Source organism: Astatotilapia calliptera, chromosome 2 (assembly GCF_964374335.1).
Source record: "Astatotilapia calliptera chromosome 2, fAstCal68.1, whole genome shotgun sequence".
Classification (NCBI taxonomy): Eukaryota; Metazoa; Chordata; class Actinopteri; order Cichliformes; family Cichlidae; genus Astatotilapia; species Astatotilapia calliptera.
Window position 1 is genome coordinate 13,157,754 of NC_137423.1, and position 22,136 is coordinate 13,179,889.

The 22,136-nt window shown below is 42.9% G+C and overlaps 1 protein-coding gene across 10 annotated transcripts in view; it reads left to right on the forward strand.

The window, feature by feature from the left end:
* shtn3 (shootin 3) overlaps positions 1-21,753 on the forward strand; it is a 36,209-nt gene extending 14,456 nt beyond the window's left edge. For 4 of the 10 annotated variants that reach the window (XM_026184875.2, XM_026184883.2, XM_080305593.1 and 1 more), the window contains 15 exons: positions 7,554-7,648; positions 8,407-8,578; positions 8,782-8,879; positions 9,107-9,188; positions 9,361-9,455; positions 10,051-10,197; positions 13,096-13,249; positions 15,027-15,198; positions 15,503-15,573; positions 15,754-15,860; positions 16,766-16,780; positions 17,067-17,129; positions 17,982-18,111; positions 18,865-19,138; positions 19,447-21,753. In XM_026184875.2, the coding sequence (XP_026040660.1) occupies positions 7,554-7,648; positions 8,407-8,578; positions 8,782-8,879; positions 9,107-9,188; positions 9,361-9,455; positions 10,051-10,197; positions 13,096-13,249; positions 15,027-15,198; positions 15,503-15,573; positions 15,754-15,860; positions 16,766-16,780; positions 17,067-17,129; positions 17,982-18,111; positions 18,865-19,138; positions 19,447-19,561 (1,790 nt within the window). In that variant the 3' untranslated portion in view covers positions 19,562-21,753. The remainder of the gene's footprint in view (positions 1-7,553; positions 7,649-8,406; positions 8,579-8,781; positions 8,880-9,106; positions 9,189-9,360; positions 9,456-10,050; positions 10,198-13,095; positions 13,250-15,026; positions 15,199-15,502; positions 15,574-15,753; positions 15,861-16,765; positions 16,781-17,066; positions 17,130-17,981; positions 18,112-18,864; positions 19,139-19,446) is intronic. The other 6 variants (XM_026184910.2, XM_026184901.2, XM_026184893.2 and 3 more) reach the window with 5 other exon arrangements.
* Positions 21,754-22,136: the final 383 nt, after the last annotated feature.

Genomic DNA, 22,136 nt, shown 5'->3' on the forward strand with positions numbered 1-22,136 from the left:
ACACGCGGTTCTCAACGGATGAGGGGATGGCACGGCGGGTGCCCCTTGGAGACCATCGGGGCGGGCCACCGGAAGACGGAAAACTGTGAGCAGGAGCCGAAAACACCACTTTATGTGTCAACACAAACTCATCAGCCCGTATAGCAGCAGCGGCGAGAGTCGTAACCTTCTGTTCGTTTAAGTAGGTTACCACAGTGTCTGGTAGTTGATTTTTAAACTCTTCTAACGTCACCAACTCACGCAGGTCTTCCAAGGTTTTTACTTCTGTAGCATGACACCACTTATCAAACAGAGTTTTCTTTTCTCTGGCAAACTCCACATAGGTCTGGTTGGCGGATTTTTTCCCATCCCTAAATCTCTGCCTGTAAGCCTCTGGCACAAGCTCGTAAGCGCGCAGGACAGCAGCCTTCACCGTATCATAGTCAAAACTGTCCTCCAGAGAAAGAGCGGTGCATACCTCTTGAGCTTTCCCCACCAATCTACATTGGAGTAAAAGAGACCACACATCCTTTGGCCAGTGCAGCGCACCTGCGATACGTTCAAACACTGTGAAATACGAATCCACCTCAGTTTCCCGAAACGCCGGCACCATTTTGATGTGTTTACTCACATCAAAGCCACCACCTGGCATCGGGGCCGGTGGCTGCGGAGATGGCGACTGCGGGGATGATGACTCCGGGGAGGGTACCTGCAGGGATGGTGACTGCGGGGCTAACCGAGGTACAGGAGGACTGGCAGACACAGAGGCTCCCCTCTCTACCTCCAGAGCCCTGATCCTCAAGTGCATAGCGTCCACCTCCAACTGCTGTTTCTTTAGCTCCACCTCCTTAATGCGCAGCGTTAACCGCAGCTCCTCCACAGAAGGGCTAGGTGGAAAAGGGAGATTTTTCAGTGGGGCAGAAACACCAGCAACAGCCCCCAGCTCAACCCCCCCTGCAGGACCCGGCTCACCAAACAACCCCCTGTCCGTCAACTGGACACACAGGAGCTCCCTAAGCTCTTTCTTCTTCGCAGTCAACGGCACAGTCACATCAAAGAATTCAGCAACAAGCAAGAGGTCAGCCTTTTTACACCTGTCCAACTTCTCCGCAGACGGGCTCAGAGTGAAGTCCTCCAACTTAAACTCCATCCTAACACACACACACACACCCCCCACACAAGAAAAAACCGCCAACCAAGAAAACAAGCCACAAAAAGAACCACCAAAGGGACGAGCCCCCAATATGTTACGTTCTGGTCCCGGCAAGTAAATAAACGTAACAAATAGTTTGCCCCACTCACTTCCCACCCACGCACAAACCCCAACAACGACACCTTTTTTAAATATTTAAGCAGCCATTTATTTTCATCAGCAGTGAGCAATGCCAAAACAATAAACAAAACTCCCTATAAAACAATCCCTAGTCTTCCCTACACCAAAATAAAAAGAAGCCAAAACAAAAGACAAGTCACTTACCTAACTATCTAACGAAAAACAGGAGAAAACTTGTTCAACAAAAGAAACGGCTTCTCACGCCTACTAGGCTGCGACAGTGAAAGTTATACAGCAAAGGAACAAAAAAGTGACCGCCACTGGTTAACTTATTTACAATTATTTACATGGCAAGGCTAGAGGTACACGTGAATACTCCAGCCTGCACTACAATGACACAACACACAACCCCGTGACCGAGTCAACGGGGTTCCAAACAGCACTCCCAGGTGACTGTCATCCGGACGTTAAGTACTGGAGGTGGTCCATCAATTATCCAGTCGGAAGGTGTGTAGAGACTCCACCCAGATACCTAGCAGCCACGCCCAGGTGTCCACCTCCTAGGAGAGAAAAAAGGGAAAATACCGCCACCATCCTCCGGTGGGAGGCACAACACCAACAAACACATCACTGGGTCATAACATGAGGTACATGAGGAAACTATTTTGTTTGGGTCAGTTTATTTATTTGCCCCAACAATTTTGCTGTGATTTTGTGCCTTAAAAATAAAATTACTCTACTTTAGAGATGCTTCTCATGTTAGTGCAAAGCACAAGCCCTCCTGTCCATGTATATAGGACAGAGGCAGATGTGTTAGAGCTTTGTTTTGGGTCTCCTCAGAAAACGGTTCCTTCCCCTGCTCCTCAGCCTCCTCCTGATGATGTAGTTCAGCTTTATTTCCTGGTGAAGACGATCATTTAAAACAGAGCCCAACAGGATCGATGTCATCATTTCTTTTAGCAAAAATATGTTTGATTCAGATCTACACAGATTAAAAAGCATGATTATTTGTGGTTTTGTAACATAGTTCTATAGTTGTTGTAGTATCTCCTCCAGTGCTCTGTTACTATTCTGGATCAGTTTCCCTAACAAATGTGTTGCTTTGCTTTAAAGGAAGTCATTTTTCGGTGGTCTTTAGATCAGATCAGTGTCTAAGCCGAGTGACTGATCCACAGCTGGAGCGCGACGTCCCGCAGGCCCTTTAAATCCAGCTGTTTTTGTTTACGCGGAGCTGTTGGTATGTGCCCAGAATGCATCATCAGGCAGAGAAGCATTAGTCATGTTTCCTGCAGGTCTCACCTGACTCTAAAATGTAATAAGCTCAGGTGACCTGAAGGCATCAGCGACACAGAGACGGGTTCAGCTTGTGGTCACTGTCATCATCGAGGGATTTCTATTTTCTTCTCATTGTCTGATATTACTCTGACATTTTTTACACATGCAGATTTTTTTCATGCAGCAAAAACTTTAAACGTCACTTCTGTTTATGTATTTGTGAAAATGGGACACCAAGGAAAGGCTTTGAAGGACATGCATGGATTGGTGAAATTAGAAGTTAGACTTTACTTTTTGTTACAAATTAAGGAGAAAATATTGTGTATAAGTGTTATTAGGTGATATTTCTGATCACTGTCTGGTCTGGGCACGCCGGCTGAGCTAACATCTTTTAAAGATGACAATCAGGATAAGCTGACGATGTATGTTTCTGCATGCCAGCAGACGCGAAAGTTTCACTTACAGCAGCCTAACAACCGGTCTGGCAAATGATGGAGCAGCAGCCTGTCATTAACTGCTCCGCTCATGTGCTGTGTTATGAAGTCTGCATTCAGCTGGTGATGGAAAGTGTTACCCTGCACACGCTGAGTGCTCAAATACAGGTTATTGAGATTCCTGCTAGGAAACAGTGAACGGGATTCTTCTGTCATACTGCATGTGACAACCACAAAGCAGCTTCTATTGTGCAGCTAGCTTCTGTTAGGTTTCTGTCAAGTTTGTTTCCTGAGTTTTGTATTAATGAAACTTTATGGTGTTTGTTTGAGACGCTGCTGGTGTAAGCTGGTTCACAAAATATAATACAGATGCATCACAGATACGCTGTCTGTGTCAGTAAAAAAAACATTTTCTATGACTTTACATACAAAAACATGTCAATTCAAGTTTTAGGTTTTTCATTTAGCACAAAGAGCAGGTCATTTTGTGTGATCCAGGCTGTGTAAATGATTCAGGGAGTAACTGTATAAGACTCATTTAAACTTTAGATTCTTTAAACTGAGTACTCTGCAAACCCTGAACGCTGATCTAGTTGAATTGACCCTGCATGCTCCCTGTGCTGTTTACGTGCATTTAACTACACATTTCAGCTCTGCAGACCTCAACTGTGATTGGTCTGTGAGTGAGTGGCTGTAGCTTCAGAGACAGAGCAGGTCATCTATTAGTTAAAAGGTTGGTAGTTTGATCCCTGGCTGCTCCAGTCTGCATGCCAAATATTCTTGGGCAAGATAGTAACCCTGAGCTGCTCTGATGCAGTCGCCGGAGTGTGAATGTTACACAGAAAGCACAACCATAGGAAAAAGGCATGCTGTGTAAAGCACTTACAGTTTTTTCTGAATGCTTAAACCCTAACTGTGATTCCTGTAGCACAATCTCTAAAACTATTCAGACTTATGGCAAAACCACTCACTGAGTTTGCAAAACTAAAAGCACAAAAACTGCTTTGCACTCAGTTTGCAATTTTGTAACACACACTTTGCAAAACTGTAGGCACAATTCACTGCACAACACTCAATTACCAAATTTCCAACACACTCCTAGCAAAAGTATACACATGTATGGCTATCATTAACACTAATTTGCCAACTGTCTGGCACACTTTCACATGTGAAAACTTCTTTAGATAATTAGTTCACTTTGCAATCAGCCTAAGCACTATAATACAGGTAAGCTGTGTGTGCGGAGTACAATGGAGGGAGCAGAAAGTGTGAGAAGTAGAGGAGGCCGAGGAAGAGGACGTGGAGGTGAAGAAGTAGGATGAAGAGGACGACAAGGACAAGGAGGAGCAAGAGGAAGACGAGGAGGGGGGAGAGGAAGATGAGGAGGGGGGAGAGGAAGGGTAGGAAGAGTAAGAAATAGAATTGCTGATGACATCAGAGCTACAATAGTGGACCATGTAATCATATGCCAATGAGAAACACACCAATACCATTGATGTAAAAATACTGAAATTGTCACTTTACAGAATTGCTAGATGACCAGATGCTGGGGGCAGAGGAAGCATGTTCACTGCAGACCAAGTAACCCATATAGTCATTATGGTGATTGCAAATAATCCTATACTTGGAAATAAACACTTGTGTTTGTTTTGATGTGTTTGAATAAACACCAGTACTTGAAGTTTGGATCCCTCTATGCTTATGGATCTATGACAGAAGTATGAGCTCAAACTGACATAGCCTACCTTGTGCACAGAGAAAGCAAAAGCCAGATGTGTTTTGTATTCATACCATCGGTGTGCAGTTGGCGCATTGTGTGCTTAGTAGATGATGGCTTGTGTGTACTGTTTGATACGGAAACACCATTTTTACGAAGGTGTGAAGAGTTAATCTAGCTGTGTTTGCTTTTGCAAGAGAACTACAATGTTTTGATTATTGGGTGACAGGTTTTCTTATTTGTGTGAAGAGTTTTGCAAAATTAGCAAATAGTTACAAAAAATGTGCTTAAGCCATCAGAAAAAACTGTAAGTAGAGTAGAATTAGAAGAACCAGAATGTATTCAGCTTGCTCAGTATGCCAGTCTGTGTATACTTCTCTCCATCCTTTATTCCTGTAAAAGTAAGTTCTGTTCTTTCATATTTTAGCACCAACATGAACTTTTGAGTTTCAGCAGAGGGATGCAGGCTCACCAGCAAGTACAAATACAAAAAATACTGAATGCTGCCCACTACAGCAGCTGTTCACTGCAAAGGTGTGGGTTACTCTGGAGTCTGACAGAAGTGTGCCGGTTTCATCTGTTTATGCCACTTCTCTGTTTCACACCACAGACAAATATGCCCATAAATATTTTGACCAATGCTAAATGCTACTGCAACAACAACAAAGAAAGAGGACAGTACATCAGAGTTATTACAGAGTCTCTGTGGCAAATGAGGAGGAGGAGGGCAGGAACACATTTCCTCCTGCCTTCAGCTGAAGGAGTGAAGAGTATAATTAGATTTGGAGCTTGTATATTGATCAGGAAGGACTGTGTTAATGGAGCCAGGATGTTAGCAGCAGCTTCCTGTTGGCTCTAATACAATCCAGCGCCAGCTGCTGAGAGAGCCCAGGACTGACTGTGTCGCAATACCAAAACTTGTCATGTATTTCAGCTGTATTTGAAATACTGACTTTAGATTTACAGTTTTTTACAGACGCTAGGACACATTTCTCAATACTTTTGAGAACGTTTGCAAAACTCCTCACACAGTGAGCACAACAGAAGTCTATGTGGGCTAAACTGAGGACCAGTTATCATTGTTTTGGCACAAAATGCATTCAATGACTACATCTCTCAAATTTCATGAATTATCTTCTCACTCAGACACAACAACTGCCAAAAATCTTTGTACGGACAGGACATTTTGCATGTGCTTACATACTGTTTTCAAAACTGTTAAACTTATGGCCAAAACAATAACACAATGCAAAACTTGAAAAGACAGCAAAATCCAACAGCAATATTTTATTGAAACATATTTTAAATCTAAAAATGCAGTTTAACCAGCCACAGCTGATTCTCATTGTAGATGAACATCTACACAGGTGTTACTCCTTCAGTCTTTCAACTCCTTCAATTCTGGCAGCCAGAAGATTCTTTCCTAGATGACATAAGATGTGATGTGGATGAGAACCTGTGGCCAAATGGAGAAGACCGAGTAGATTAGCATTACTATTGTATGTGTATCAGTGGATGGTGTGTATACAAATTCTTGTATTTTGGGATTACTTAGTGCAAAAAAATAAAAATACATAAACAAATATTAACAAATTCTGCATGATGTCTGATTCATTCCAGTAACATATATTGAAATTATAAACAGAGATGTGTCCTTGGTTTACACAAGAAAACACTGTGTAATGCTACATGTTGTTAGTGTTTTTTAGGTCATTGTTTTGTGGGTGACAAAGTGTGTTTGTCGGCTGTCAACCTTTGCTAGTGTTCTGGAAGAATGAGTTTATTTGAGACCTGAATGAAGTGTTTTGGTAGTTGTAGTGCATTTTGAATGTGAAATGAACTGCTTTGCCAAGCTGAAGGTCAGTTAGGAGGATTGTGTGAAGAGTTTTGCAAAAGTGACCTAAGTATTGAGAAATGTGTCCTAGCGTCTGTAAAATACTGTAAACTCTGGGGATTAATCATCAGAGCTCTGATGATTAATCCCCAGTAATCCCAAAATACAAGAATTTGTATACACACCATCCACAGTTACACCCTGAATGCAGCAGAGACGACAGCACAGTGAGACGAGTTGAGCTTTATTTTGACACGATAGCAAAGCTACTTCTCTCCTCTCACTCTCCATTTTTTTCACCAAGTCTCCAGATCTGGGTCATTTTAAAATAACCCAGGAGTCGCAAAGGCTCGGTGACACGTTCGACAGCTGTGAGCGTCTAACAACCTCAAGCCTGCTTCTTTCAGCTGTTTGTGTTAGCAGATACTCTCTGAGCAAAACGACACGGCACGATGCTCTGCATGCTTCTTCTCTTCTCTGCATCAAGGAGACAGATACTCACTCAAAGGACCTTTCAATGACTCACTTTACATGTTTAAATATCTGTCTTTCTGATTGGTCAAAACCTGCAACTCACTGTGGACATGCCATTGTTCGCTTAAGGTTCAATAAAGGTTACGATATGTACTGGAAACCTGATTTTTATTATGTTCAAAGGTCGAGTAGCTTCAACTGCATCTGTGTGCGTCTAAATAACAGTCGCTTGCAGCTAAAGTGAAAATTTGCTGAGCACTGATTTTATTCACAAATCTCGAGGTTTGATGCTTTTTTTGAAATGATGTTTTAATATTGGCTTCAGACATTAAAAAATGGTCATCTCTGTCAAAGTCAATTCATTCTGTGAATATTGTGTAAAACAGTAACAATAAAACCATATTTATGTACTTGCATTACTTATGCTGTGTTATTACTCAACATTTAGAGTATGAAAGCAAAACTGACACTCTGTGTGTGTGTGTGTGTGTGTGTGTGTGTGTGTGTGTGTGTGTGTGTGTGTGTGTGTGTGTGTGTGTGTGTGTGTGTGTGTGTGTACTCCTTCAGTGTCTCAGATGGTGATTGAGGAGGTGAGTGTTCTGCAGACTCAGCTGGAGATCGAGAAGTCGTGTCGGGAGAATGCAGAGGCCCTGGCCACAAAGGTTGCACGCAAACACGCACACACACACACACACACACACATACGCTGCTCAATAATCAATGCTAAGATTAGAATTATCAGGGCTCAGCTGGCAGTATCAGGAGGAGTGAGTCAGGATGACTGTGCACAGAGACGATTTGACTACATTATCTGTGTGCATTAATGCCTCCACTGCAACAGCTGTGTGGTTACATTAATGATGTAGTAATATGTCTAAAATACTTAGAACAGGTACAGCGATGATGGTGAACAATTATACAGTTTAAAGGTACGGAACAGATTTTCATGTTGATAAAAGTACTAATAATGCCTTAAAGTGCTGTCACTTTCTATCATTTCTTCCACAAACTGTTTGTCTCTCGCCTCCTGTTGCCGATTTAGTTTCTGAATAAATGAACTGATCGTTTGTCCAGTGTGACGCCTGACATACATGATGCCTGCCCAGATTATTATTATTGACTAAAAATAAGTTCTAAAAGACAAAAAAACAACAACAAATCATCATCACAGAGCATTAGAAACATCTCAACTCATAAAATAAAAGCAACGTAACCTGTCAGACCAACTAATGTTGTAAATGAAAAGAAAATAATCCAGACCAGAGCAAAAATTATTATTAAAATCTATTAAAATCTAAATGCAGTAAACAGGAAATGTGTGCTTCAGGATTGATCCCGGTAGTTTGTGATCTATGATTTCTGTGGCTTTAATCTCACTGAGCTGCTCTTACTGTCGACCCCTGTAACCTCTGACCTGCAGCTGAACTGTGAGAACAGGAAGCTGAAGTACCCGAGTCTGACGTCACGGCCGTGTTTGGACGAGCTGCTCCCCAGCATCTCCGACTGCATCGCGCTGGAGGCCGACGCAGACGCAGCAGACACGGGAGACTGCAGCCCCGACGTCTTCACGCAGTACCATCAGCAGGTTAAAGGTACAGCTCACCAAATGAGGTTCACCTTCCACAAACAGCAGGAACGTGTTCTGGAACAACGTTTTTGTCACGGATTCATTTTTACTCATTCATTCTTGCTAATAATATATTTTTAAATCACTGCACTTGATGAGTTTTCCAATACACTCCATAATTCAGCTGCTAATCTGAATAAATGAATATACTTCACTGTGTTTGCTCAGAGCTGAGGGAGACGGTGAACAGCTTGTTGGAGGAGAAGAAGAATTTTGTCTGTCAGATTCATGACCAGCAGCAAAGGATAGAAGAGCTGATTACACAGGTGAATACTGCACAGCACAAACATTACTGTTTGTGACATCATGGGTCACGTGATTAGTTTGTTTCTGGAAACATTTTTTCAGTCCAAACCTTTCTCTTATCATACAAGCTTAAACTGTGGGTCAGTGTCGCAATAGTCATGAAGATTTCATAAATAAAAATAGAAAGAGAAATAAAGTTTTTGTTTTTAAGACGTTTTCTGTGTGTTTGCTCTTCCACTGCGAGCAGTCAGAGAAAGATCAGACCGAGATGAAGCAGCTTCGTGAAACAGTCGAGCAGCAAAGCAAAACCATCAAGAGATTTAACAGAGGTGAGTCGAAATAAACTGCAGGCAAAGAGCAACTTAATGCAAAGCAGAGAGCTGGAGTAAAAGCACAAGTAACCTCATTCAGCATCACATTTATGCTGCTATGCTAATAACTCCAAACCCTTAGTGTAACATCAGTGCCTTTCTAAACATGCCCCCCCCCCCGTATCTGCAGTCTCCATGATGGCAGCTCAGGAGTACGAGGGAATGAAGGAGCAGCTCGACTTGGAGCAGAGCCTCCGAGTCAAAGCTGAAACTTATGCACACGAGGTAAAGAGTGAGTCACAGAAATGCGGCTGTACAGTCAAACACCTAAAGAAGCTTAAAATCTGCCTTTTCCTGTTTGTCTTGGCAGAGCAGAAATTTGAAATATGATTCATGGTGGAATCAAACACTGCTTCCAGTTTTCCAGCTGGCAAACACAATGACTAATCTTTCACTACGTTAATACATAAAAGCCATGCTTGCTGCTGCGGCTGCTGTCTCACCACAGCTGCAGAACTTAATCTTCATATTTTGCATAATCGGCATTTGAGAGTTTCTCCAATTCGTCGAGAGCACTTTGTGACTCCCACAGTTTTCTAAAGTCATTCATTCTGATAATCCAAGCTGAGCTTTGCTGCTGCTAGCTTCAGTGATAAACAGTGAACTGTGTTTCTGTGCTTGTAACTGATGTGTGTGTTAATATTGGTGAAATGTCCTGAATCTGGTTTTTACTGATCTGAAAAGTGAACAGTCTGTGGGATTAAAGCAGATTCTGTGCTGGTTTGTTTAGAGTAAAGATTCACAGACGGGCATTTCCTTCTCTCTTTCTAAAACTTCCTTTGTTCCCATTATCCTCATTATCGTCCTCGGTTTTCTGCAGATGCTGGTGAAGCAGAAGGAGGCCAACAGGCAAAGCATGCTGCTGCTGCAGAGTGCTGAGCCCAGCGTTCAGCTACTCAAAGCCCTTGAAGACGTTGCTGCTGTCACCAAAACCCTGGAGGAGGAGCGACTGCAGCATCAGCAGAAGGTAAAATATGAAGCCTCTTCTTCTGCAGCCTTAATTTCACTGCCAAGAAGGCGGAGTTTCTACTGCTGGAGCTGTGTGAATATATCCTGAAACAAGCAAATATGATCATCGTGCATGGTTAAGGATAATAGCAGAGGTGTGATTTTGTTGTGTTTACCTGTGAAATCATGTAGAGCAGTTAAATAATACTCTCAGTCAAAGCGGTGAGTGAGAGCTGTGCCTGTGCTGAAATATTTCCGCTGTGCTGAAAGAGTTTAAATATCTAAATTAAAATTTTATATTATTTTTCTTGTGTGTCTTGTTGTGGTTTCACTTCCGGGCTTTGCATTTTGTCTCTAGTTCCTTTTCTGATCTTCTCCACCCTCATTGGCTCCATCTGTTCTCAGTTCCTTCTGTAGTCCTGCCTCGGTGCTTCCTGGAGATTCTGCTTTTCTGGACATTTTGGAATTTTTGTTTTGATTTTTAAATGAGTTAAATCGGTTTAGCACTGAAGCTTGCTCTTTGCTAATACTCTTCTTTGGTTTGCATGTTGATCAGACAGTCCAATATATACCAATAAACAGAAAATATGCACATAGTCTGAAATGACACAGTCTACAGTACTACATATTTCTTGTAACATATTTCACACCGGTCCCATCATGACCTTGACTGAAGGAAAAATAAATACTGAAGGAGGACATGCAGAGGGTTGGTGTGACAGAGGAGGATGTTGGGATAGGGTGTGATGGAGGAAGCTGTGGCGACCCCTAAAGGGAGCAGCTGGAAGAAGAAGAAGGTTGTTAAAGGTTGAGTTTTACAGTTTTTTCTGAATGCTTAAACCCTAACTGTGATTCCTGTAGCACAATCTCTAAAACTATTCAGACTTATAGCAAAACCACTCACTGAGTTTGCAAAACTAAAAGCACAAAAACTGCTTTGCACTCAGTTTGCAATTTTGTAACACACACTTTGCAAAACTGTAGGCACAATTCACTGCACAACACTCAATTACCAAATTTCCAACACACTCCTAGCAAAAGTATACACATGTATGGCTATCATTAACACTAATTTGCCAACTGTCTGGCACACTTTCACATGTGAAAACTTCTTTAGATAATTAGTTCACTTTGCAATCAGCCTAAGCGCTATAATACAGGTAAGCTGTGTGTGCGGAGTACAATGGAGGGAGCAGAAAGAGTGAGAAGTAGAAGAGGCCGAGGAAGAGGACGTGGAGGTGAAGAAGTAGGATGAAGAGGACGACAAGGACAAGGAGGAGCAAGAGGAAGATGAGGAGGAGCAAGAGGAAGATGAGGAGGGGGGAGAGGAAGATGAGGAGGGGGGAGAGGAAGGGTAGGAAGAGTAAGAAATAGAATTGCTGATGACATCAGAGCTACAATAGTGGACCATGTAATCAACCGTGGAATGACCCTGAGGGAAGCTGGCCAACGGGTCCAGCCTAACTCGAGCCGCTACACTGTAGCAAGTACCATAAGGACATCTTGAAATGAGAATCGGTTAGTACAGTCACTTCGCACAAAGATTTGTAGCACTGCCATATGCCAATGAGAAACACAACAATACCATTGATGTAAAAATACTGAAATTGTACTTTACAGAATTGCTAGATGACCAGATGCTGGGGGCAGAGGAAGCATGTTCACTGCAGACCAAGTAACCCATAGAGTCATTATGGTGATTGCAAATAATCCTATACTTGGAAATAAACACTTGTGTTTGTTTTGATGTGTGTGAATAAACACCAGTACTTGAAGTTTGGATCCCTCTATGCTTATGGATCTATGACAGAAGTATGAGCTCAAACTGACATAGCCTACCTTGTGCACAGAGAAAGCAAAAGCCAGATGTGTTTTGTATTCATACCATCAGTGTGCAGTTGGCGCATTGTGTGCTTAGTAGTGGCTTGTGTGTACTGTTTGATACGGAAACACCATTTTTACGAAGGTGTGAAGAGTTAATCTAGCTGTGTTTGCTTTTGCAAGAGAACTACAATGTTTTGATGATTGGGTGACAGGTTTTCTTATTTGTGTGAAGAGTTTTGCAAAATTAGCCAATAGTTACAAAAAATGTGCTTAAGCAAACAGAAAAAACTGTAAAACCCTCAGTAATCCAAAGCAAGAGTACATGTAGTATAATAACTCAGGTGGTTGGTGACATTCTGCAGGTATCATAGTGTTATGGTTCAAAATATTGGGGATGGAGACGAGAAAAAACCACAATAACAACACTGGTCCGGCCGGGTTAAGTCAAACGATGATTTTAATGAACACACGCGTGGGAGATGGACACCGTATGCAGACAGCCTCAGATCTCAAAATGGTGGAGCATTGCTCAAACTCTTATAGCCTCTGGTTCTCCCACCTTATTATAAAAGCCTAAACATTCACATGCTTTCTCTCACACAGCGCCTAAGCTACGACCTTGGCTCCCTGTTTATCTGCTCCTGCTGAGATGGGGCAGAAAACTCCAGTATATTCTGTTCTCTTCTAATCAGACAAATAAGGCGATGACTCTCTGCAAACAGTATTTCTTCTAACATCATAAAACAATATCATTCATCCACAATAAATCAGCAGTCTAATGTAATGCAAATCAGTTTAACGAATGCAATAGTTATCAGCTTCTTCTAATTCAGGAGAATACTGCAAACTAAAACTACATAATAATTCACAATCTTTAATTAGGGGTATAACATGGCATAAAATAATATTATAATCTAACAATAGGTGAAGCTGGTCCTTTACTTTTTAGTTATTCCTTGATGAGATGCGGTGGTCATGTGATTTAATGGGTCTGATGGCCTTTCATCCAGTGCTGCATGCTTGGAAAGCCTTCAGTCTGGTAACGGTGCTTCTGTGTAGCTTGTTCTGAATCATGTGCTACGCCTGTGTGTAGGTGCAGAACCTGGAGGAACAGCTGGAGCAGAACCGTGTGAAGACACAGCTAGAGGCTCTGCAGAGGCAGCTGGAGCTGCTGGAGGTGGACAAGAAGGAGGCGGAGGGACGACTGGAGCAGGCACTGAAGAAGAACGAGGAGCTGGAGGAAAAAGGTGGGTGGAGGTGGAGACGCACACACATTAAGAGTGTCCCATAGAGAATATATACAGGAGGTGCACTTCACCAAGTCCTCAGGTGAGCATTAAAATAGAAGTTTAACATTAAAAGGAGACAGGAGACACACAGCATAGCAACAGAAAAAAACTATCTGTGATTGGCTGGCAAGAGTCTGCCTAAACAAACTGAGTGTAACACAGTGAAGTAGATTGTTGCTTTTGTAGGAAGACGTGATGAAGCTAAAGATAGAACAAACACTTCCTCTCAGACCTGTGGGCGCGTCTCTTCTTTCAAAGGACAGAATAATATTTCAGCTGCATGAAAACTGGAGTCCTGTTAAAACTGGGATCAGTGAAGCCTCATGCTGCTACATGTTATTTATGCACCAATACTTTTCCAGCCAATGTGGCATGTGTCAATTGACCCAGTTTTAGTGCTCAGATCAAGCTGCACCAGAATCAGACCGCTTCAACCTTCTGTTTTCCATTTTTGTTCCTAATAAAATGGACGTGCTGATGAATATGCAGAGGATTAGCAGGGGTGGACTCAATAACTCTGCACACCCACAGATTCCTCATTTTGTCAGCTGACATTATGTGTTGATTAAAACTTTAATATCATTGTGAGCCTAGTATAGAACACTGGAGGTGAAGGGAGGCTGTATTTACTGAATTGTGCCCACTGTGATCTTCTGGAATGAAAGTTTTCCACATTATAGATGAAAAAATTTGTTAAAATAGGAAAAGGGAATAACATACAGCAGCAGGCAGGCTGAATGGTAATCTGAGGCACCCATCAGGTCCCACACTCTGACATACAGAGAAAGACCCCACAGCTTTTAAACACAGAAGCAGGTGCCATGAGATGAGGTTCAGATAATTCTTGTATTCAAGTAAAATGTCACAAACTCACTGAAGCTGAATATGAGAGACAATAATACAAATATTAACTGTTTAAGTCTGGTTTAACTCATGTTTTTGTCTGACCTGCTCCCTGACTGGCTTTTATATTCATCCTCCATCTTTCCTTTGGACCGGGCAGCTTGTCTGTGTCTGTGTAGAGAAGCAGGTGGATGCTGCTGAAAGAGACGGACAGTCTGTGGGTGAGAGTCCTGCCTGCTGAGAGGATCCTGGGAGTTAATCAGCTCATTCCTGCTCTTTATGATATCACTGTTCAAGCTCACAGCAGGTCAACACGGCTGTGAGTCCACCGAGGGTTAGGTTAACTGCTCGGTCCCTAATGCAGTTAGCAAAGTAATCAATAATTTCTATGTTAGCTTTGAGTCTCTTTCAAGCACTTTTTCCTGAATCTTCTACAGACGAGGAGCAAGTAAGCGAACTGCAGCAGACTGATTAATGAGAAATAATCTACATTTATAATTCACATTAAGCAAAACTAAGTAAAAATAAAATATCCATGGTACAGTCAATGTTTTACGGTTTTTAGTGATTTTCTATTGTAGTATAATGTGAGGAGGAAACAGCTGACCCGACGGCTGATTAAATAAGAGGGTTACAGGTCTCGGTGCTTCGTGGCTCCTGTGTTTATTCCTCTGCTGATGCAGAAAGAAACAGGATGACTCCAGCCTCACAACACTGTCTGATACTCGTAAATGGGTCACATGATGTCAGGGCTAAAACCAGCAACCAATGACAACGGTTAAAAACATGACCAGATCCTGCTCTCTGAGTTTAGGAAGGAGCTTCAATGAAAGAAAATCATCATTCCAGCAGCTGAGAGGATTTTTAACCGCTCACGTTTTCTTCTCTCCAGTTCACGAGCTCCAGGAGGCCCAGAAAAAAATCGCCATGACAACCAGCACAGACCCTCCTCCTGCACCTGGGGTTGCGCCGCCTCCCGCCCCTCCTCCACAGCCACCGCCACCCCCTCCTCCTCCCCCTCCCCCTCCACCTCCGCCTCCGCCCTCCAGATGTAACCCCCTCAGGTGAGAGACCAGCGTTTGTCTCGGCCAATCAGAAAGTCTGGCTGCCAGTGAGGGCAAACACATGAATAAATAAATAAATATTAAGAGAAGGACTTAAAATCACGTATTTATTTTCCCGTATCTGATACTGAGAGTAACAACAATCTGATAAAAAGCTGATATGGATTTTCTTTCATATGTGAGATAAACATGTCGCTGAAGCTGTAATAGGAAGTAAATTTGACTATTTGCACATAAGTCTGACCTCGTGATTTTTCTTTTGTTTCTTGGTTTTTCATTTTGAATCATTTTGCCTGTTTCTCAGCTCTCTGATAGCCATCATGAGGAAATCTTCCAAAGGTTCCAAAGCCTCCGTGAAGGCTGAGCAGCCTCCTGGTGGGTTTCACCACACTGTTTTATATTCATGTATTGATAGACAGAATGTTATTGTTATTATTTATCATGATTGTTATGGTCAGCAGCGTGTTCTCAGCCAAAGCCAGCCTCAGAAATAAATGATAACGCTACGTTAATCCAGTAGGTGTAATTTGGGTTTGTCTCCCTCTGGCTGTCCAGCTGCTGCTGAAGGTGTGGATGACGTGAAAGTGAAGGCAGTGAACGAGATGATGGAGCGGATCAAACATGGCGTCGTCCTGCGGCCCGTCAAGAGTCAGGACACCAAGGTGAGACGGAGCACTGCACGCTGAGAGGCGTAACCCTAACCCTTTTTTTTCACAGCTAAATTTGAAAAACCAGGACACGACTGGAGTTACGAGTGCAGATGTGAACTCCAGTTTAAACCAGTAAATGTGCTGAGCTGCATTTCCAGCATGACGAGGCACAGACATGCGTCACCTGTCAGGAATAACAGGCGTTTGTGTGTCTTTGCGGTCGACCTGCCTCCGTTTCTGTCACTTGTTTTCTTCTCTTTGTTGTTGTTTTGTGTCCTTTGTGTGTCTCTTCTTTAGTCTTATATGAAGCCAACGACGAAGCTTGGGTCATTGTTGTTGGGGCTTTTGTCTCTGTGGGTATTTTTAGAAACACTGACACCCCTCCATTGATTCCCAAATATATAAATGGATGTAGAAACACCTGAGCTTGATCTATCAGCTGGTAAAGGCTGTGAGGTGAAGTCTCTGACAGGAACCACATATAATCTGATCGTTCATTTTTTTTATCATTTCCTGCTCACTTTAATATGTAAAGAAAAAAGATCACAGTATTTACTATAGTGTATTTTAATGCTCCAGAATGTGAGTGAAGCATACACTCTATAAGAAGACGCATTTGCTCATCACCATTTTAAACTAATTGTCAAACGGGTTCTTTTGTTGTCAGCTTCCATTGATTTGTTTTACCTTCAACAAGAGTAAGAGATTAAATGTCACAAATATGAGCTGTAAAAAATCAATCTGTACTTCCTGATTCATCCTTCCTGTTTTATCTCAGCTCGTTGTTCATGTGAAAATGAATCCGGGTGTCTGTTAATACTTTCAGGGCTGTTTTTTCTCGTGCAGTCTGAAAGCACTCTGCCTGATTACTGTCCTCTCTTTCCTCTCCATGTTTCTTCTTCTTTGTGCTGCTGCAGAGGATAGCAGTAAAAGTGAGTCAAGTCACAGTTGCTCTCTGGGCTTTCCAGAGAGACTAACACACACACACACACACACACACACACACACACACACACTGCAGGTCCTCTTCCAGTCACTAAAACATGTCACTTTAACGTCCATTGTTAAGCACTTCATGGCCCGGACACCATGTGCCTGCTCAGTTACTAGAAGCTTCTTCCCCTTTTCCATGATTCTCTGCTAGTGAGGCTGCACAGATCTGTCGGTGGAACATGAAGGTCATGAAGGTCAAGTATGATGTTTCTGTTTTTGCTCCAGCAGCCTCCAACCTGTGAGGAGAAACAGCAGGAGAGCGCCATGGAGGAACTGAAAGGCATCCTGGTAAAACGGGCTTATGTTGGCTTTACTGCAGCGTGTTAAATGTTGTTAAATGTGAAAAGAGAATATTCAGACAAACTGCATGGATCTTCCTGTGTACACTGGAGATGTCAAGAGGAGAAATAAGTGCATTGCCCCCTGGTGGGCGGTGCGCATCGTAAGCTCTGACCCCACGAATACGCCAGGCTTAAGATGGTGCTTGTTTCCATCAGACCTGCTGCAGGGTGTTTGAGGATTGATCTGGACGTGGTTTTCTGCGAACAGTGCCGGGTTTCTGTTTCGCTGAACCAAGTTGCTCAGAGAGCAGAGAGCAGAGCAGAGGAGGCCAGACACGGAAGCAACGCAAAACATCAGGTTAACTGTGAAAATACGAGAAACTGCATGAAGGATAATTCAAAACTCCCCCAGAGACAGACCTCGTGTCATTCAATACATTCAGCCCTCCCACTCGAGTGGGAGGGACACTAAACAGCCCACCAAGGAGGTTGTAGCTCTGAGCAGTTGTGTGATCCACTCTGACTCAATGTCTCAGCCTCGTGTTTCCAGCACACCCTCACGACACGTTTGGGTGCGTCGAGACTGGAGCATCTTCCCCCACCACCTGATCGTGCCAGGTGCACTTATGAACACTCTGGTGCTCAAACAAAGTTTTTGTTAAGGGCAACCTGTGACTAGCACAGAGGTCTCAGGTTCAGCTGACTGACACTGTAACAATGTCTAAATGTAGTATTTATGTTTTCTGGACCTGACAGTTAGGATTGTGCAGTAGGATCAGTTGTAGCATCGCTGGTTGGAAACAATTTGTTTTCAGATTAAAAAACTATACTTCCTGCAGTAATGTGTGTACTCCTCCAGGAGACGGTGAAGAGGAGCCCCAGCCGAGGCTCGCAGGAGTCGGGACCGTCACCTCCCGGAAAGAAGGACAGCGAGCTGGAGGTCATCCTGAGACGCCGACGCAACAAGGCGGGCGAGGCCGGCTCAGGAGGTAGCAACCTGTCACCAAGCAGCTCATCAGTGTTGCGTCAGCAGCTATTTTCATTAATTATATACAATAAAACATTTAGTCTTTAGAAATATTGAAAATCATTATCAAAAGTGCCAACAAGGACCTCAAAGAGCCGCCATAGTGTTGGTCAGGATACTGTCACTAAAAGTTCTACTATTGTTGTTTTTTACTGAAGTAAAAGTATTTAAGTATAATCAGGATAATATGAATATAAGATCTTAATAAAAGCTTAATGAACAAAAGTCGTTCCAAACTGCTGTGTCAGTTTGTGTCCAGCAGAGGGCGCACTGCGCACACAGGACAAACACTTCTGCTCTGCTTTCCTCGCATTGATTGACCCGTTTGGCAAAAAGAGCCACAACCTTCTGATTTTAAGTGTGCAGAGTATTTGAGCTGGATAAATATTCATCTACAAAACTTCTAATTTCTAAAAAAAAAAAACAATGACACAAAGAAGAGCGAGCAGTAAGCAGTAGGATGTAGTTTGAGTAGGAGAAAAAGTTCAAGGAAGATAAAAACAGTGTTAAAAAGCAAATAAAAATAAAATAAAGATGAATAGAAATTCAATACATGCAGTCAGAGAATATAAAGCCACAGATGAAACTAACATCTACCCTCTATTATCAGACATCTGACATTCTTTCTTCTAAATAAAAGTTCTGTACCATTTTTTTAAGACAGACTCATGTAAAAACCTGCTTTTTGGTTTTTGTCTGTCTCTTTGATAACCAGATGAGGGCCGTATGAGCCACGTCTCATCTTCTGACAGCCTGAATGGAAGGCGAACCAGCAGCGACTCCGGCAAAGATCCAGAAGGGCCCGGCGGGCTGAGTGCCCCGTCTGACCCAGCAGGGCCCAGGCTTAGCCCAGAGAGACGGGGGTCGGGCTCGGGGCCAGTCGTAGCCCGAAGGAAGAGCTCGGACACGGGCAAGGAGAGGAGGTCCTGCAGCTCTCTATCTGAGAAAGAAACAGCCGAGTCTCCAGTCAGCAACGGCTGCATAAACAGGTGGAGCGACACTCATCACAAGCATGCCCTCCATCCCGTCCTAATACTTTCTGACCCGGGTGGAGACGCCATCAGTATCCCTGGAAGTTCATGTATCTAATCTAAAAACCTTTGCATGTGTAAAACAAACACAGAAAAGAATATTTGAAGTCATGCAGTCAAGAAGGAGGCTATGTAGTTAGCTGCAGTTTTAGAGTCCAGGTTCCAGCACAAGGTTGATGCTGACCTGGTCTCCACAGATTACAGTGATCGCTGAGTCTCGGCTGTTCTCGGTCTCTTACATGTTGCTTGCTGTCTCTGCTCCACAGTGTCAAGGAGGATCAAATCAAGTCAAACGGAGTCGACCATGCAGTGCCCGGTGATGATGCAGACGCCGCCCTCTGCGACAGCTCAATCAACGGCAGCGCAGACGCAGAGTGCTAGGATGGACTCTGAGTATCTTCGGTTTGTGCGTTTATTGACAAAAGAGTGATGAGATCAGATGATTTGCAGAGTGTTTGCCTTTTGTTTACTGTGTCAGATCAAAAATGGAAACGTTGACTTTGTTGTACTTTTGTATTTATGTTTTTTTTGGATTTACACTAACCGACTAACAACTCGCTCGGATGAAGATGCGCAGGTAACAGAGCAGTAAGAGCTAATGCACTGGTGACTTTATGAAAAAAGCAGGGCTCAGATAAGGGGAGTTGATCAGCCATTGTAGAAACTCCAGCTGCACAAAGACCGACTGTATCTGCTGCTCCATACGTACCACATGAGGCTAACGTGCTCACATTCAATAAAACTGACACTCGGATTTTTGTAGCTACTTCTAAAAACACCAAAAAGTCTCAAAGGAGCCAAAAGAACAGCGTTAGTGCACTGTTGGCTTTTCTACAACGGCTTTTATCGGCCGCTCGCTTCTCTGATGATTTTTGACAATAAACCTGTGGATCCAGGAGGAAGGATGGGCTGCACTGTACAAGGGAAGCTGCACTATTTTTGCACAGATACTCAGTTTTCTTCAGACACTTTGACTTGTATAAAGACTGCAAAGCTTTAGGTTGATTTAGTTCTATTTGATGCACAAAGATTCTGCTCAGCGTCACTTTGTGTCATCAGCAGGAATGCGCTGTACTGTTATAGAGCCCAATTCTCTGGCTTCTCCTGCCTTGCCTCCACGTCCTGTAATTTTTCTCCTGGTTAAGTTAGACCTGTGCTGCAGCTGGCATCCTCGGCGGCGCGAGCATAACTGGTTTTTCTCTGTTTATAACCTGCAGTTGCAAATAGTGGAGAAACGCTCTTCTTCTGCTGCTTTCAAACAAACGAAACACTTTGTCATGGGTTGCTTTTGAGATGTGCACCACAGATTCTGCTGTGTTCTCCGGCAAACCAAGCAATACCAAATGTACCAACAGACAGATGATTGCAGTTTTAAAAGCGTGTTTTTTGGTAATGTGGGGATGTTAAAATCGAAGCTTCTTTTCAGACATGTTGTAGTCAATGATGAAAGCATTGGATGTTTCAGAAAGTTCCAGATGAAGTAAATGAACAGTTTAGTTTTGTTGTGCTGCTTTCAGCTTCCTGCAGCTGCCTGCAGCTCCACCTGTCCAGGCGTTTACCTGAGTATGAGCTCAGGCTGATGAAAACACCGGGTTGTCATTTTTATAGACAGGGTTTAAAAAAAACAAACGCTTCCTGCCTTCTCACACCTTTCAGTCCAGGTGTGTCGTCATAAGTCATGCAAGGTGAGAAGGGGGGAAACACAGAAGTGACATGTGATATTTCAGGTTTAGAGGAACACGACACAAGCTTTTTAAAGATACATGTCACAGAAATGTTCTCAGGGTCCATGGGTCAGACCTTCATCAAACCTACTTTAGGGGCCTCAGTGAGAAAACGATGAGGAAAAATGAGCTAAGAATAGAAGTGCTTTGGAGGAATTAGGGTGCTTGTGTACTTTTTCTACCTCTCCATACACCTGCATCTAAACCTCAACATCCTGAGTTATAGTCTGTGGCGTGAAAACTCATGAGATCGTGTCATAGTCCACCAGAGACGAGATGTCTTCCTCCACTGAATCAGCACTGAGTCCAGAGACCTGTGTGCACGTGTCCTGAAACACCGCCCTCGTTCCTCACCAGAACAGTTGACTTTTATTTTGTAGGGCTTGCTGTCTTTACATCGCTTTCCTGGCACGTGCCCGCAACATTAAAACATTTTTTCACGAGTATGCAAAGACGCAAGGCACATTTATGTGACGCTTTCACTGCTTGTCATCTTTTCTTAAAACACAGAATCACATTTAAAAAGTGCATTTTGTTCCGTCCATTCGGTGTGTTTTACTCTAGTGCAAAAGGACCACACACTCGACATCAGAAGCTGCCTCAGGCCTGAATATTATGCATATTGAGGCCTTGCACAGGCCTCCGGATGGCAGGGGAGTCCCCCTGCAGATGGTGCAGGTTTTGGGTCCTCGCATCGATTGCTTAGTTGGTAACCAAGTGGCTTCTTAACCGAGGGATATACCATATTTGACAGAGATGGGGTGACTAGATATTGTGTGTGTTTGAGATATAAATGGAGTGTTGGTTTTTTTTAAACATCACTTTAAATAAATTGGAATTCAAATAAAACGAGAGATTTCTGTCTTTATTTCAACAATGAATTTGGAAACTTGCATTGGTTACATCATTGAAAGATATAATGAATGTGTGCCGAGTCAAAGATCACATGTGTGGTAATATGAACATATAGCATTACTTTGAGTGACAGCGTTACTGCCACTGAATCTTAAAGTCATAGACCAACATCTGATATATGTCAGAAAAGATGATGTAAAGTTCAAAGGGCATAAAAATCTCCCCCTGCACAATCAGTGGATTTATTTTTGTACTCAAACCTATCACGCTGTTGATGTTCACGTAGGCCTATGTGCAAAGAACTGCTGTATTTTCTTTAGAAAATGAGAGATAGTAAAGCATTTTTTTCTGCATGAATTTACAAAAGGAAGGAAAAA